This window comes from Drosophila montana, unplaced genomic scaffold, assembly GCF_035044405.1.
Source record: "Drosophila montana isolate Dmon_TW-CO22-7 unplaced genomic scaffold, ASM3504440v1 contig_2781_1, whole genome shotgun sequence".
Classification (NCBI taxonomy): Eukaryota; Metazoa; Arthropoda; class Insecta; order Diptera; family Drosophilidae; genus Drosophila; species Drosophila montana.
In genome coordinates this window covers 119,742-135,162 of record NW_026997652.1, presented here as the reverse complement: position 1 = coordinate 135,162, position 15,421 = coordinate 119,742, and the positions used below count along the sequence as shown (strand labels likewise).

Here is a 15,421-nt window from a genome sequence, read left to right as displayed (position 1 = left end):
TTTACAACTCTGAAAATGAACATCGACAGCTTTAAGTCTTTTTTGTTTATCTTGTTTTTTTTTTTCTGACCAAACTCAATATTACGAGCTGCATTATGCTCCTATAACATATCTGATAAGCCGCAACAATTGGGTTTGACAACATTTCTAAGACATGTGTCTGCAAGGGTATTAAATATTCGGTACATAAGCAAAAACATAAATGAATAGTAAATTTGATTGTATAAAATGTTTAATTGCAGGCGGAGAATGTACACGGATCGTGTGCGTGGCACATGCCCTAAGGACTCTTCGGCATATGCGACTGGAGCAAGCATTTGGTAACACAGAGCGTAAGTCTAAGGCAGTATTATTATATATAGTATATATGTTAGAAGCTTTACACAGTTTGTTTCTTCTCTTGAATCTTCAGTCAGTTGGGCGAAAAACTTGCTTGGCCGAGGCGCAAGACTAGGTTGCCTGAAAGCTGGCCAAGCGCACATCGAACTCGACCTTGTGCTCGTTCTTCAGATAGCGTCGCATGCCATGCAGCAGATAACGCAGCTGGGGTGCACCCAGCACGTCCAGTAGGAGCACCATGAGCGTCTCAAAGCAACCATCGCCGCCGGTTTTATAGGCCAGCAGCGCCTTGCCAAAGCTGCGAAACTGATCGCAATCGATGACGCTGCGCACCTGTGTGTTGGAAACGAGCAGAGGAGTTAAAGGAATTTGTGGAAATGCTGTGTGGCCAGACAAACCTCACGCAGAAAATCTGCACGCGATTCGGGCGCTTCTTTAAGCTGCGACTGAGAGGGAGTTGGGCAGAAACTGCTGCTGCTGCTGCTGATGCTGCTTCTGCTAGCTGCCGCCGCCTCGCTGGGCTCAGTCTTGAGCGAATCGTTGCCGATGAGCTTGTAGCGCTTCTTGGTGGTCATCAAAGATTCGCTGGCTGTGGGCGAGCTGCGCTCACGCTTGTGTATCTTGACCAGATCCTGACCAGTGTCCGTGCCGTTGAAGTCGATGCTCTGTCAAGTCAGAAGGTCAGTTCAGGACATCATCTCAGGCAAACAAGCTTACCGTCACATTGGCATTGAGCCGACTCATAAAGTCCATGGCATCGGGCGCTCTTCGGCCCAGTGTGCTGCGTCCCGCTGCATTCGCATAATCCGCCGGCGTCCACGTCTTAATCGAGTTGGCCATTTCAGCTTGGCTGCAAAATGTGTTGAACATATATCAAAAGCTATTCAGCATTATTTACGCCCTTCAGGCACTCACGCAGCCAGTTCGCTGGCCAGCTGAAATTTGGTGCCTCCAGTGCCGGGTTCACGTTTGATTTGGCCCAAGCTGCTGCTGCTGCTGGACGCCAGCGTTGGCTGCTCCTCCTTGCAAACGGTTTGCAGCAGCGGCTCAACGACGCGCTCCTCCGGCTGTGCCATCTGTGGGAATTGGGTAGGTTAGTTGGCATAACAAATTGATAGGGAAATGAATGTGGGCTAACCGTCTGTTCGGCATGCTTGAAGAATTGCCGCAGCTCACGGACAATGGGACCAAACGGCGAGCTTTGTGGCCGTGCGCCCAGATGGCCGCGTATCCATTTGGATAGCTGCTGCACCTGCGACATGTCCTGGAAGCGTGCATCGCACAGCAATATGGCGCCATAGTCGTTGCGATGCCGGATGACACGGCCGATCGCCTGATTGACGGCACGTGTCGCGTCCAAATTGTACCATTCCTGGCCGCTGAGCAGCTGGTTCTCTTTGGTGCGATTCGTTTCCAAGTAGCGACGCTTTAGCACAACCTTGGGATCTTTGAGCGGGGGAAAGGGCAGGCCCGTTATGATAACCGCCCGTCCGTTGCGATCGGCAAAGTCCAGGCCCTCGGACACCTTGCCGCGACACACGGCCATAAAGCAGGCGCCCTTCGAATCGCGTATCGCCTGATAGAACTCCTCCATGGTGCTGGTAAATTGATCCTTGCCGCGCGGCTCCAAAAATATTGGCTTGCGACACGATATATCCGCCCACAGGCCGCTCGCCTGCCAAGCGTCCACGCACTGATTCAACATCGGATACGAGGGAAAGAATACCAACAGGCCATCCGGCACAATGCGCGACACATTCAAAATCGTTTGGCCCAGCGAGCTGATGTACTTCGGATTGTCCCTGTGAATAGGCCAAAAAGATAAAGATAGAGAAAACATAAATGCAAATAATTATCTCTCTCCCCCAGCTTAGTCGCTTAAACCGTTTGAGAATTAGAGTGAAAATTGCATTTGCTTTCGTGTGTTGTTTTTTTTTTTCGCCATACCGATTCTTGTAGTTAGATATGAGCTGCTCGCGATCCGGACCGGTGCCAATGATTTTGACATAGACCTGGGAATGGTTGACTATGTGCGGATTCTCCAGATGATGGGCCACAGGTATGGCCAGCTCGGCAATTAGCGGCTTGAGCGGCGCCAGTGTGCCGCTGGTGAGGATGACGCTGCGCACGTGTGCATTGAGCAGCTGTTCCATGCCAAAGCCCGGATTGAAGCACCAGAAATTAATGATCTTGGCCGTCTTGGAGACGCTGCTCGCTGCATTGTTGCCCTTGCCCAGCCAGCCGGTTTGCGGCTTGGCGCCGCTCGCTGCATGTTTCGTCTGTTTGTTGTCCTCAATCTCGACGTGCACCTTGAAGCTGCGATGCACCTTGGCCATGACATCCTCCTTGTTGGCAAACACAATGTTCAGCAGGTCGGCCAGCACCATAAAGCTGCCGCCCTTGCGCAGCATCGTCGAGTGCTGGGAGGCGACCATGAGGTACTGCACCAGTTTGTCCAGCAGGGCGACAATTGTGGCACAATTGCCATAGGTGAACTGCATCGGAATGGGTATATGGATTAGCTTCATACATATATTTGATGGACCAACTCACGTTTGCTTTGCCGAGCAGCTCGTAGATATGTGCAGCTGGATAGGTGGCGCCTTCGGCTTTGTTGTCAACGACAACGCCATCGATGGCCTTCTCCAGCTCGAGGAGCATCTCCTTGAGCAGCGTCAGATCGTCGAGCGTGAAGTCTTTGGGCTCTTCGGGACCGCCCGTGTCCTGTGCATCGCCGCTGGTGAAGATTTTCATAATGTGCGTGATATCGTCAATGGCCATGGCCACATCGGAGGAGCGTATCTGCACCGAGGCGGACTCCTCGCAGATCTTTTCGATGTTATGCGCCTCGTCCAATATGACAATCGTGTTGCTCAGCTCAATCTTGTTCGCCTTGCGCGCCTTGGGATCCAACAGATAGTTGTAGGGCATAAATGTGATGTCCGCACCGTTGACCAGCTCCTTGGAGGCAAAGTAGGGGCACATTTTGAGGCGCTGTCCGACCTTAACCAGATCCTCAATATCCATGATGCTGGGGCCACGGAAATCGGGATGATCCTTTTTGGACTCGACGCGCAACTGAAACGAACACGTCTTCGCGTGCACCTTCAGCTTGCACATGTTCACCTTGTTCGAATTGCCCAGCTCCCGCATGACGTCCGGATGTATGCAGAGCTGATCTCTCGAACCGAGGACCACAGATCTCATATTGGCATAGGCGGTGCGTTTCAGCTCACGCATCGCCTGACTCAGCTGGGAGTGGGTGCGCGAGGCGTATATTACCTTGGGCACACCCCAATTATTGGCCTTGCCCATGACGGCGGTTAATTCAGCAACGCCAGCGCCAGCTCCACCTGCACCTGCACCTGCACCTGCACCTGTTGCCTGCTTCTGTTGGTCCAGTTGTATCTTCTGCATGTACAGCTGCTGCTCCGATTGACGTGTCCGTATCCAGGCAAGCGAGGCGCAGAGCAGACTCAGCGTTTTGCCCGTGCCGGTGGGTGATTCCAAGACGCCGTTGGTGCCATCGCGCAGGCACATAATCACCTTCTCCATGTAGGCGCGTTGCACCTCGTATGGCTCAAAGGGAAAATGCACCGGAATGCCGGCGATAATATTCTCCGGCATTGCACTGAAGTAGCACTTATTATGTTCAGCACTTGCAAGCACACAAACAAAAGTAGGCACGCCGATGCACACCCTTATCCTAATATCGATCCGGGAAATGCTGTTTGTTGTCGTTCCTGTTATCCGTTGTCTGTCGAGTTCGCGCGCCAAAACAATAATAACATGTGTTATATAGAAAAACGACCCTGTTTTAGAACCGATTAGAATATACAGGCTAGTCGCCTGTGTTGTGTACGGCAAAACAAATAAACACATAATTTATGCCACATTTTGTTAATGTATTAGCAAATCCGATTTACTATTCGAATTATTGTTGATTGTAATCGACAATTAAACAGTGCTCAGTTGTGAAATTAATAAAATAAACAAATAACTAACCAAACCAACTCTGTGCCCGTTTGATAACTAACAGCCCTGTCCATTTATCGATTTATCGATATACACCAAAAATAACAACAATCGCAGCGGCTCAGTTAGTTTTTTACTTTTGAACAGAGAGGTTGGTTGGCCAGCGGCGCCAAAGTAGATGAAACAGATGCAATAGCAATAGAAAAGGCAGAGGCGACAACTCGGGACGCAACGAGAGTGACGGCCTCAGTGTGTGTGTGAAACAAACTTACCCGCCTGCTGAGATACTACAAGTAAACATACAAATTGCTACATACATACATACATGCCACCACTGGTCGTGTCGTGGTCGTGTCGCTTCGGCGGTTCGGCTGTCGGTCGGTCGTTTGCGCCATCGCCGTCGTTGCCGTTGTCGTTGTCGTTGTCGTCGTCGTCGCCGTCGTCGTCATCGTCATCGCAGTCGACAGTCAGTCAGTCAGTCAGTCAGTTGGCGAGTGGATTGGTTGGTTGGATGTTGGGTTCGGTTGCGCGGTCGGGTGGCGGGGGCGGCTGCTTGGATGAGCGAGCGCCAAAAGAGAGGAGCAGTGAGCGTGAGAGCGTGCGTATAAAAGTTGTTGTTTGTGTGCTATGGGCTATGCACCTTAATACAGCCGCACACATATACACCATATGTGTATGTGTGTGTGCCTTATTTAACTGTGTGTGAGTGCGTGGCTATGGTCGTTGGTTTGAGCGCGCGCGGCGGAGGTGGTGATAAATTTTTGTTGGCACAAAGTAAAATATAACAGAATAAAAAATTGCTCAAAACAACACTGCGCGCTACCTACCCCATCCCCCCACTCCTCAGTCAGTCCAACACTGTTCGTCTTAACGCAGATACAGCAACTGTAACTGAATATTCCCGATTAATAACAATAATATGAATATTTGTTTAGTTAATTGCCAACAACATATTAAACGGCTAAGGCTGCGCCCCGCTCTTTTGGGCTACAGGCGCCGTGTAGAGTTAGCCAGTCCAGTCCGAGTAGTAGTAAATAGTTCAGCTTATGTTTAGTGCTTCTTTTTTTTTTACCACTCGACTCTCACTGATGATGATGAAGATGCTGTGCGTGTGTTTGTGAAAGAGATAGTGTGTACGTTAATGCTTGTAACGTTGCGAACGTAGTTGTAAAAATTATTCTTTTAGTGTTATTAACGCAGCAACAATTATTGCACTCACAATCAGCTGCAAATAATAGACACGATAACATTTGAAATCTTGGCGCGTTCTACACAATCGGTTGCAATGTTGCATTGCGTGTATCGTCGATCGATAGACGATAAACGCATTAGCCAGCCCCACTGCCACATGCAAATAAGTTCTTGTTCGTGTTCATGTCGCATTTAATATTAAGGTCACTCTAATCATGATGTTTGTCAAATAATGAGCGACTCTAACCATCTACCCCTCTCCCAGCTCTCACTCACACTACAACAAAACGCAGAAACAATTGGCGATCCTGTGCGGCAAGGTCGATTCTTAAATCAAGGTGTTTTTGTTCCTGTGTTGCTTTACAAGCTCTAAGCAGTAAATTTGAAAGACGTAGCGTGTTCAGTTGCGGCTACAAAAAAAAAAATTGCAGGAGTATGTTCAACCCCCTCCCTACCCGCATTGTTGTGTTACCTTGCTTTTGTGGCAGCGTTGCCACCAGCGGCAAATGCTAATGTTATTGTGTGCTAAACAATTCTGTTTGAGTTTGTGTTTCTTAATAATAATGTATTAAATAATTCGACGTGACCGTTTGATAATAATATCCACGTGCTTGTTATTGGTTACCTGCAAGCATCTGCTTACCTAGTATATTGTGCATTCTGTTTGATGTCTGGCAACACTGGGCTGCGTCGTTGAGCGTGAATGTAGTACACGCATGTAATACGCTTGCATGTGTGCGCGTGTGTGTGTATGTGTGTGAATGAGTGCTCCTATTCAAATAGAAATTGAGTGCTTTGTACTCGAAACTCAGTCAATTAGTCGCCAGAAGGCGGCGGCACCGATGACAACGAAAAATGCAGGCGCGTCGATAAGAATTTTTCAGTTTTTTTTTTTTGTTTGCCGCGCGTCATTTTACATTCCTTCGAAATACATTATATGTACGTTGACTTGGACTTAAATCGTGTCCGAAGCAGGGGAGGGCTTTTTTTCTTCATTTTTTGCCAGCAAGTGCGGAACTTTTAGATAATATCCGAATATTTTTCATCTTTGCATTTGGCCCGTTGTTGCTGCCAATTAGAGATGCGTGCGTGAGAGTGACGTGAGCCGATCGTTAGAGATGATAGTGAAAAAAACTGCACACGTGCTTCTAAAATAATATGCACGGGCATGTGTGTGACTGCGACTCTATATAATTATTCTTGTGTGCATGTAAATAAATAAACATATATGTATATATAAATATTTATATACATATATGTATGAGAATTCATTGTGTTTCCAAAAGAAGGCCTTGATAATACATTTCGACATGGGTGTAAATTGTGAAAGCAACAGAAATATGAGCATTCATAGGTAGACGCATACAAAAGAATATATATTTGCATAAATATATGTAGTATATATACACACACTTATCAGCATGATCGTGCATGTGGATCTCGTGAATTGATCAATGTGCTCACGCTCACGCTCATCTCTAATGCCAACAGAGCGATCGCAATCCCAATCGCGATCACATACTAGCCAAGTGTAGAGTAAATGAATGACTTTTGTAGAGCAGCCGAAATAACTAACTGGCTGTGGCAGAGGGCGTCTCGGAGTCGATTGTCTGCTGTTTGGCCTGAATTTGTGTCAAACCGTTTTTTTTTTTTTGTTGTTTTTTGTTTTTGTTTCCAGAACCCAGAGCGCGGGGATGCGCATATAAGACGACAACTTGAGAGAGGGAGAGAGAAGAAAAATGAAAAAAAGAGAGCGAGCGATCGAGCTTTAAAGTCGCAGTCAGAAGCTCTTCAGGCAAAATTAGCACATTTATTGTCCAAATTGTGCGTGTTCTTGTTTGTGTGTCTGTATATGTATGTGTTTGAGTTCCGTTGGCTTGAGCATTATCAGTGATTGCGAAGGTGATAGATGCATACATATACATATATGCATATGTATATGAATGTATATGTATATGCGTATCTATCTGTCGTGCGTTCGTGTGTTTGTGTGTGTGTTCGTGTGTATTACAAAACTTAGCTCGACTTCGTTTGTGTTTGCTTAATTTCACTGTCGCACCACAGTGCGTATGCGCAACATACGAATTGTAATTGACTGATATTTTTTTCCATTCTCTTTCCATCAATTTTTTTTTGTTTTTTTGTCTCTCGTTTCATTGCAGAGTTTGTTGGTACTTTTCAAATCCAAATGTCAGCTGTTTCACGCAACATGTACTATAAAAGCGGCACAGTGAAACGAAGAAAAAGAGCAAATCGCTTAAGTCCAGGACATCAGGAGAAAGAAGCACGCTGCTAGCAATCACTGAGAAAGAGCAGCAGCAGCAGCAGCAGCAACAAAGTCAAGAGAGCTGTAAAAAAAAACAACAACAACAACATACACACACACAGACAAAAACACACCAAAAAGAAGAAAAAAAACACCAACTGCTGCAACAGAGACGACAACAACAAGTAACGGATAAGTGTTGGAGAAGAGCTATGTGCAACAGTCAGTAGTTAAAAGAGAAGAAGAAGAAGAAGACGACGACTCTGCACAACACACCCACAACTCTCAACAATTACACAGACAATACCTACCTACGCTCTCCTCTCGCTCGCTTGCTTGCTCGCTCACTCACTCACAAACTGCAGCTGCATTGAGCTCAAATAGACTCTCCAAAGCGCAAGAAACGGTAAATTAAGTTTGCATTTAATGCGCTCACTAATCACAGCGTGTCCACGCATGTGTGTGTGTGTGTGTGTGTGTTTGTGCGCGTGTGTGTATCAAATTATTTGTTTTTAACTCATGCGGTTATTTTTTTGTTTATGCATTTTTTTTTTTTTGTATTTAAAACAAAAAAAATGTGTATTTTTTTTAGGTAGACCAAAGAGTGTTCAGAGCAACGGCATAGGCGTGAGTGTGTAGAGTCGGGCATTGGCAGCCATGACAATCATACTCTTCCTGGTGGACACCTCGTCGTCCATGTGCCAGAAGGCGTATGTGAATGGTGTGCAAAAAACGTATCTGGACATAGCCAAAGGTGCCGTCGAGACGTTCCTCAAATATCGTCAACGGACCCAGGATTGTCTCGGTGATCGTTATATGCTGCTCACGTTCGAGGAGCCGCCGGCGAATGTGAAGGCCGGCTGGAAGGAGAATCATGCCACATTCATGAATGAATTGAAAAATCTGCAAAGTCACGGCCTCACCTCAATGGGCGAATCGCTGCGCAACGCCTTCGACTTGCTCAACCTGAATCGGATGCAGTCGGGCATCGATACATACGGCCAGGGACGATGTCCGTTCTATTTGGAGCCATCGGTCATTATTGTGATCACCGACGGTGGTCGCTACTCCTATCGCAATGGCGTCCATCAGGAGATCATTTTACCGCTAAGCAATCAAATACCGGGCACCAAATTCACCAAAGAGCCCTTCCGCTGGGATCAGCGTCTGTTCTCGCTCGTATTGCGCATGCCGGGCAATAAAATCGATGAACGTGTCGACGGAAAGGTGCCCCACGACGATTCACCCATTGAGCGCATGTGCGAGGTAACCGGCGGTCGGTCCTATCGCGTCCGCAGCCATTATGTGCTCAATCAGTGCATCGAGAGTCTGGTGCAGAAGGTTCAGCCCGGTGTTGTGCTGCAATTCGAGCCCATGGTGCCCAAGGAGTCGAGCGGGGGCAGCGGCAACAATGGCAACACCAGCAACAGCAGCGGCAGCAACAGCAGCAGCAGCGGCAGCAACAACAACAGCAACAGCAACAACAACAACAATAATAATAATAGCAGCAGCAACAATAATAACAGCGGCGGCGGCGCCAGCAGCTCGACAGCTGCCACATCCACATCGAATGAGCCGACGCCGGACATTGTCTTCCAGCCGATCAAGAAGATGATCTATGTGCAAAAGCATATCACACAAAAGACTTTCCCCATCGGATATTGGCCGCTGCCGGAGCCCTATTGGCCGGACTCGAAGGCCATCACGTTGCCGCCGCGTGATGCCCATCCGAAGCTGAAGATCCTAACGCCCGCCGTCGATGAGCCGCAGCTGGTGCGCAGCTTTCCGGTGGACAAGTACGAGATCGAGGGCTGCCCCCTAACGCTGCAGATACTCAACAAGCGGGAGATGAACAAGTGCTGGCAGGTGATCGTCACCAATGGGATGCACGGATTCGAGCTGCCCTTCGGCTATCTGAAGGCATCGCCGAACTTCACACAGGTGCATCTATACGTGCTGGCCTACAACTATCCGGCGCTGTTGCCGCTGCTGCACGACCTCATCCACAAGTATAACATGAGTCCGCCCAACGATCTCATGTACAAGTTCAATGCCTATGTGCGCTCCATACCGCCCTATTACTGTCCGTTTCTGCGCAAGGCGCTGGTCAACATCAATGTGCCGTACCAGCTGCTGCAGTTCCTGCTGCCGGAGAATGTGGACAACTATTTGTCGCCGACGATAGCGAATCAATTGAAGCACATCAAGAACACGGCCAAACAGGATCAGGAGAATCTCTGTCTGAAGGTCTACAAGCAGCTGAAGCAGCCAAAGCCGCCCTATCGCCAGGTGGAGACGGCCAAACTGTGCACGGGCGCTGCACTGCGTCGCGATCTCGTCCGGCATCCGCTGTTGCGCGACACGTTCGCCAAGCTCCATGCCGAAATCGAGCCCGTCGAGAACTATACGATCGTTGTGCCCCAGCTGACGCATCAGTCGTCGGCGAAAACGTATCGCAATCCGTTCGATATACCACGTCGGGATCTGGTCGATGAGATTGCTCGGATGCGGGAGACATTTTTGCGACCCGCCAGCCTGGTGGCCAAGGATTCGGGCCATTGTCTGCCCATCGCCGAAATGGGCAACTATCAGGAGTATCTCAAGAACAAGGACAATCCGTTGCGCGAAATCGAGCCAACGAATGTGCGCCAGCACATGTTCGGCAATCCCTATAAGAAGGACAAGCACATGGTCATGGTCGACGAGGCCGATCTCAGCGATGTGGCGCCCATGAAGCAGAGCTCCCATGGCGGCAATGGCAACCACTCGCCCACATCCGGCGGCAGCGGCGGCGGCGGCGGCTCCTCCGGCAATTCTGGCGGCGGCATGGGTTCAGTTGTTGGCGGCATGTCCGGCCTAATGCTCGGCGGCGGCGGCAACGGCAACAACAACAACGGCGGCGGCGGCAGCAGCAGCAGCAGCCACCACAGCATTGGCCTGGGCGGGCCCATGGGCGGTTTCAGCTCCAAGAAGCTGGAGACTACAACACGCGGTCGCAAACGCAAGGCGGGTCCCTTGCCGCGCGCCTTCGAGTTCCGGCGCATGTCCATGGACTCATTGCGCAGCGGCAGCGCCAGCCCCAGCTCCGCGGTCAGCAGCGTCTCCGAGCTGCTGCTGCTCGACGAGGACAGCAACAGCAGCTATGCATCCGAGGCGTCCATCAGCAGCAGCAGCAGCATCAACAGCATCAACAGCATCAACAGCATCAACAGCAGCAGCAGCAGCAGCAACGGCGGCGGCGGCGGCAACAATGACTCGGGCAACATTGACGCCGGCAACAATGACTCAGGCTTGTCGCTGGGTCCGCATACGCCGGAACGCATGAGCTTTGATTTCAGCGAGGAGGAGACCGGCGAGCAGGAGATGCCGCTCAATGGTTATGTGCACAACTTTATCAACGGCATCAGCGACGAGGAGCGCGCCAACGAAGTTGACAACAACAACAGCAGCAGCAGTAGCCCCGCCAGCAGCAGCAATATAAGCAGCAGCAGCAGCAGCGGGAGCGGCGGCGGCGGCAGCAGCAGCAGCGCTGGCAACAGCAACAGCAGCAGCAGCATCGCAGCGGCAACTGCCACGACGGAAACGCTGGCGGCAACAGCCAGCAGCAGCAGCAGCAGCAGCCTGGCAGCAATTGCAGCCGTCAGCAACGGCGCGCCCGAGCCGAGCAGCAGCAGCATAAGCTATGCCAGCAATCACAGCAGCAGCATCAGCAGCAGCAGCGCCTGCAACAGCAGCAGCGGCGTCTTTTATGTGCCGCTCAACGGGCTGACCATGCAGCATCATCCGGCGTACAGCAGCAATGTGGGCGCAACGCACGTGCCCCTCGACAATGCCATGAACATGCTGGAGGCAACAACGGCAATGCATAAGGTTGGCGCAGGCGCAGCAGCAATGCCGCCGCTGTTGCTGGTGGCCAACGGCTATACGAGTCAGCATGCGGCGATGCTGTCGCCGCCGGCCGTGACCGCACCAGCTGCCACAGCAGCAGCGGCGTCAGCAACCGCAGCAGCAGCAACGACCAACAGCAGCAGCTCAACAACAGCAGCAACAGCAGCAACAACACCTACCTATTATAGTCATAATGATATCAATGATGCCTCCGAGATCTCGCGCATATTGCAAACCTGCCACAACGGCAACAGCGGCAGCAGCAGCAGCCACAACAGCGGCAGCAGCAGCAGCGGCAGCAGCAACAACAGCAGCAGCAGCAACAGTAACAGCATCGGCAGCGGCAGCAACACTTTAAACGGCAATGCCAGCGAGGGCAATGGCCATGATCCTGAAGTGGACAACATAGCTGTTAACTGCTTTGATGCACTGAAGCGCACAGCCGGCGGCAGCAGCGCAACAACTGCTAGCAATCCGCATTTCTACTGGGGCAGCGGCCTGAGCCACTACAACAGCAACATCAACAGCAGCAGCAGCAGCTTTCATAGCAGAACTTACGGCAACAGCAGCCCCAAACTGGAGCCAAAAGCATCGCCGACGCACGTCAGCAACAGCAGCAGCAACAACAGCAACAACAACAGCAACAACAACACCAACACCAACAGCAACAGCAACAACAACACCAACACCAACAGCAGCAACAGCAGCAACAACACCAACACCAACAGCAGCAACAGCAACAACAATAGCAATAACAACAACACCAACAGCAACAGCAACAATAATAATAATAGCAATATTAACAACAATAACAATAATAATAATAGCAATAACAACAACAACAACAGCAACGATAATGATAATGATAACGATAACGATAACGATAATAACGGCGAGATCGCGAGCTCGCCGGAACGCATCCTCCTCAGCGAGGATCAGCGCGAAGCGGCGCGCAAACATAATGTGGATTTGCGTTTGCAAATTTTTCGTGATATACGACGACCAGGTCGGGATTACAGCCAACTGCTGGAGCATTTGAATTTGATGAAGGGCGACCAGGAGATGAAGTCCGATTTCATAGACATGTGCATCACGGAATCGATGCGCTTCCGGCGACACCAAATGGTCAACAGCATACAGGAGTGGTGGGAGCGGAATCAGCAGCAGCTCGAGATAACAAAGAGTTAACGTTGGCTGCTATGGAACTGAGCGTGCAACAAGTAGCAACAACAGCAACAGCAACAACAACAACAACAACAACAACAACAACAACAACATGCAACATGTCTGTGATGTCAACAACAACCAACAACAACAACAACAGCAGCCGTTAACTGAACCGCAGTGTTAGGTTTAGCTACACACATATATATATATATATACATAATTCTATAGATATATATCCAATTTATATATATATATATATATATATGTGTGTGTGTGTAGCCTATATAAAGTCTATTATGAAAGCTTAAGATTAAGCAGGAAGCAGCGCGCCTGGCCAAACCAGAAATGATCTAATATATATGTATATATATATATATATATATATATATATTAAGTGTGTCAATTCCCAAATTCGAGTGCAAACAGCAAAATACACACACCACAACACACACAACAACACCACAATAACACACCTACACATTTGTATATAGTGAAATTGTCGTGAGCAAATTATTCTGTGTCGTGGGGTTTACATAATTACCGATTTCTATATATATATATTATATTTTTTTTCTTAGGGTTTGTATAGGGGCTGTATTTATGTAGTTGTTAAGCATAAAAACAAACAAACAACAGCAACAACAACAACAACAACAAAACAAAACAAAAGTTAATTCTAAGCATAAACAAAAAAATAATACCTAACTTTAAGTCAGCTAAAACAAAATGAAAAAAAAAAAAATTAATTTAAAATTAAAATAAACAAAAATTAGTTACATTACGTGTAAAGTTAAAGCAAATGTATGCAAGAATTAAAAACAATTTGTAGCCCATTAGAGTATGTAATTAGTTGTTAGTCGATTTAGTCTATAGCCTAATAACTGTATTAGCCAAGTAAGCATAAAAACCACTTCAGTTCGTAAAAGCCTGCTAACAACAAAACAACAAAACAACAAAACAAATCAAACAAATCAAACAAATCATATATCTTATATATTATTATAAAGGCTTTAGGCTTAAGCGAAAAACAAAAGAAAAAAACAACAAAAAAAGAAAATCACATTTAATGTTTATTTTTTAATTAAAACACACACTTTTTCTATTCTAATACCGCGTTCGACTTTTAACCGTTTGAGCTGTACAATATAATTCATAAAAAATGTATTTCCTTTTTTTTTTTTTAAGCGATCAGCTCGATTCGTCAGGTTTTTAAATTATTCAAATAATTATAAAAAATTTGTTTTTCGTAAGTGATTTTTTATTGTTGTATTTAGCAGGAGTTGACTTAATTATTGATCTATATATCTTCATATATATTTATACATAAATCTGTTCTAGGCGAAAAGTTTTTTTTTGTTCATAACGTTTTTTTTTTTTTAACACTAAGTTTTATTTTAGATTTTAGTTTTTATGCAGCAATTTCAACGTAGATGTGTACATACATACAAACACACACACACACACACACACACACACACACATATACACACTTATACTTTTAACAAATTGCAATGCAGTTACATACATACATTACATATACCATACATATATATATATATATATATAAACAAAATGAGAAAACGAAAAAGAAAATCTGTTTTTTAAACGCAAACATTTGTTATCGATATATTTGTTTATTTCAATTTGCGCGTTTTTGCACACTGTTCATAGGCGAGAGACGAGGCGAGAGTTACCGTTAGAAAGACGCGAGTGTGACTGTGTGCGTGCGTGTGCGTGTGCCTGTTTTTGTTACATACGTTCAAGAGCATTAAATATTTTTAATAAAATAGCATATTTAACAAATTTCATAGGCAACAACAACAAAAAACAGCAGCTCGACATTTGGCTGCAAATTGAATAAAAAGTATTGCTTACAATTTATTTTTTGTGTGCCATTTGGCGTTTTCTTCTAATCAAATTTGTCCAACCATTTATTGTTTATTTTTGCCCTCTGTCCCCAACATCCCCCCCCCCCCCCCCGCCCCCACAAATAGACAAGACATGCTACATTACGCGCCTACCACGGCTGCCATGACCCCCACTCGGTGGGCTGCGCCGCGGCAGTGAAGCCCATGTATGATATGAATGCGCCCCTGTGTAAACACAGTCCCCACCTTCCCCCACCCACCACCCTGACTCGAATAGCCTAATTATATGGAGGATAATCTTGGTTTACTATTGAAATAACTGTATTATTTATTCTGTAGCACAGCAAAATGAAAAATGTTCGATGATAAACTCAAGCGAAAATTTCAAGATCTTTGTCGACTTAACATTAATAATAGTCCTATACATATATTTAACAATCTATAAAATCAATATGATCATGCAATTCTTGTACATTTTTCTTTTATCCGCATTTTCGGAAATAATCCTGTAGCCCCTAAAGACCCCAGACTTTGTCTTTCATATTGGTATTTGTAATATTATAAGACACACAAACAGTTTTACCTCAATTGCAGCTTTCAGGTCTTAAGAATCTAAAATTTTTTAGGTTATATTCGCAACATGTTCAAAAACCTCAGGCATATGTTATCGAATAATTGGCGGGCGTTTTGTATTTTAATAAAACTTGCTGCATTGTTTTATATGCAG

The 15,421-nt window shown here is 47.0% G+C and overlaps 2 protein-coding genes across 6 annotated transcripts; one reads left to right on the top strand and one right to left on the bottom strand.

The window, feature by feature from the left end:
- Positions 1–214: 214 nt before the first annotated feature.
- Positions 215–4,321, bottom strand: Rtel1 (Regulator of telomere elongation helicase 1). The gene is made up of 7 exons (XM_064684523.1): positions 2,893–4,321; positions 2,287–2,834; positions 1,478–2,141; positions 1,255–1,415; positions 1,057–1,189; positions 738–1,004; positions 215–672 (listed from the first exon to the last, which is right to left on the bottom strand). Exons 1-7 carry the CDS (start codon positions 4,219–4,221, stop codon positions 451–453), a joined length of 3,324 nt encoding a protein of 1,107 aa, XP_064540593.1. The 5' UTR covers positions 4,222–4,321; the 3' UTR covers positions 215–450.
- A 122-nt stretch (positions 4,322–4,443) lies between these two features.
- On the top strand, positions 4,444–13,903 carry IntS6 (integrator complex subunit 6). 5 transcript variants are annotated; one of them, XM_064684520.1, is made up of 3 exons: positions 4,444–4,607; positions 7,668–8,177; positions 8,368–13,903. In XM_064684520.1, exon 3 carries the CDS (start codon positions 8,429–8,431, stop codon positions 12,845–12,847), a length of 4,419 nt encoding a protein of 1,472 aa, XP_064540590.1. In that variant the 5' UTR covers positions 4,444–4,607; positions 7,668–8,177; positions 8,368–8,428; the 3' UTR covers positions 12,848–13,903. The 5 variants fall into 5 exon arrangements, with proteins under 5 accessions (XP_064540590.1, XP_064540587.1, XP_064540588.1 ...); XM_064684517.1 differs by having other exon boundaries at positions 8,364–13,903; XM_064684518.1 differs by lacking the exon at positions 4,444–4,607 and adding an exon at positions 4,787–4,912 and having other exon boundaries at positions 8,364–13,903.
- The last annotated feature ends 1,518 nt before the right edge of the window (positions 13,904–15,421 follow it).

Excerpts from the sequence above, each read along its gene's own strand:
- Rtel1 (XM_064684523.1), bottom strand. The coding sequence starts at position 4,221 with ATGTGTTTATTTGTTTTGCCGTACACAACACAGGCGACTAGCCTGTAT. Across the intron at positions 1,416-1,477 it reads TCAAGCATGCCGAACAGACG|ATGGCACAGCCGGAGGAGCG; the intron begins GTTAGCCCACAT and ends CAATTCCCACAG. Across the intron at positions 673-737 it reads GTGCAGATTTTCTGCGTGAG|GTGCGCAGCGTCATCGATTG; the intron begins GTTTGTCTGGCC and ends TCCAACACACAG.
- IntS6 (XM_064684520.1), top strand. The coding sequence starts at position 8,429 with ATGACAATCATACTCTTCCTGGTGGACACCTCGTCGTCCATGTGCCAG.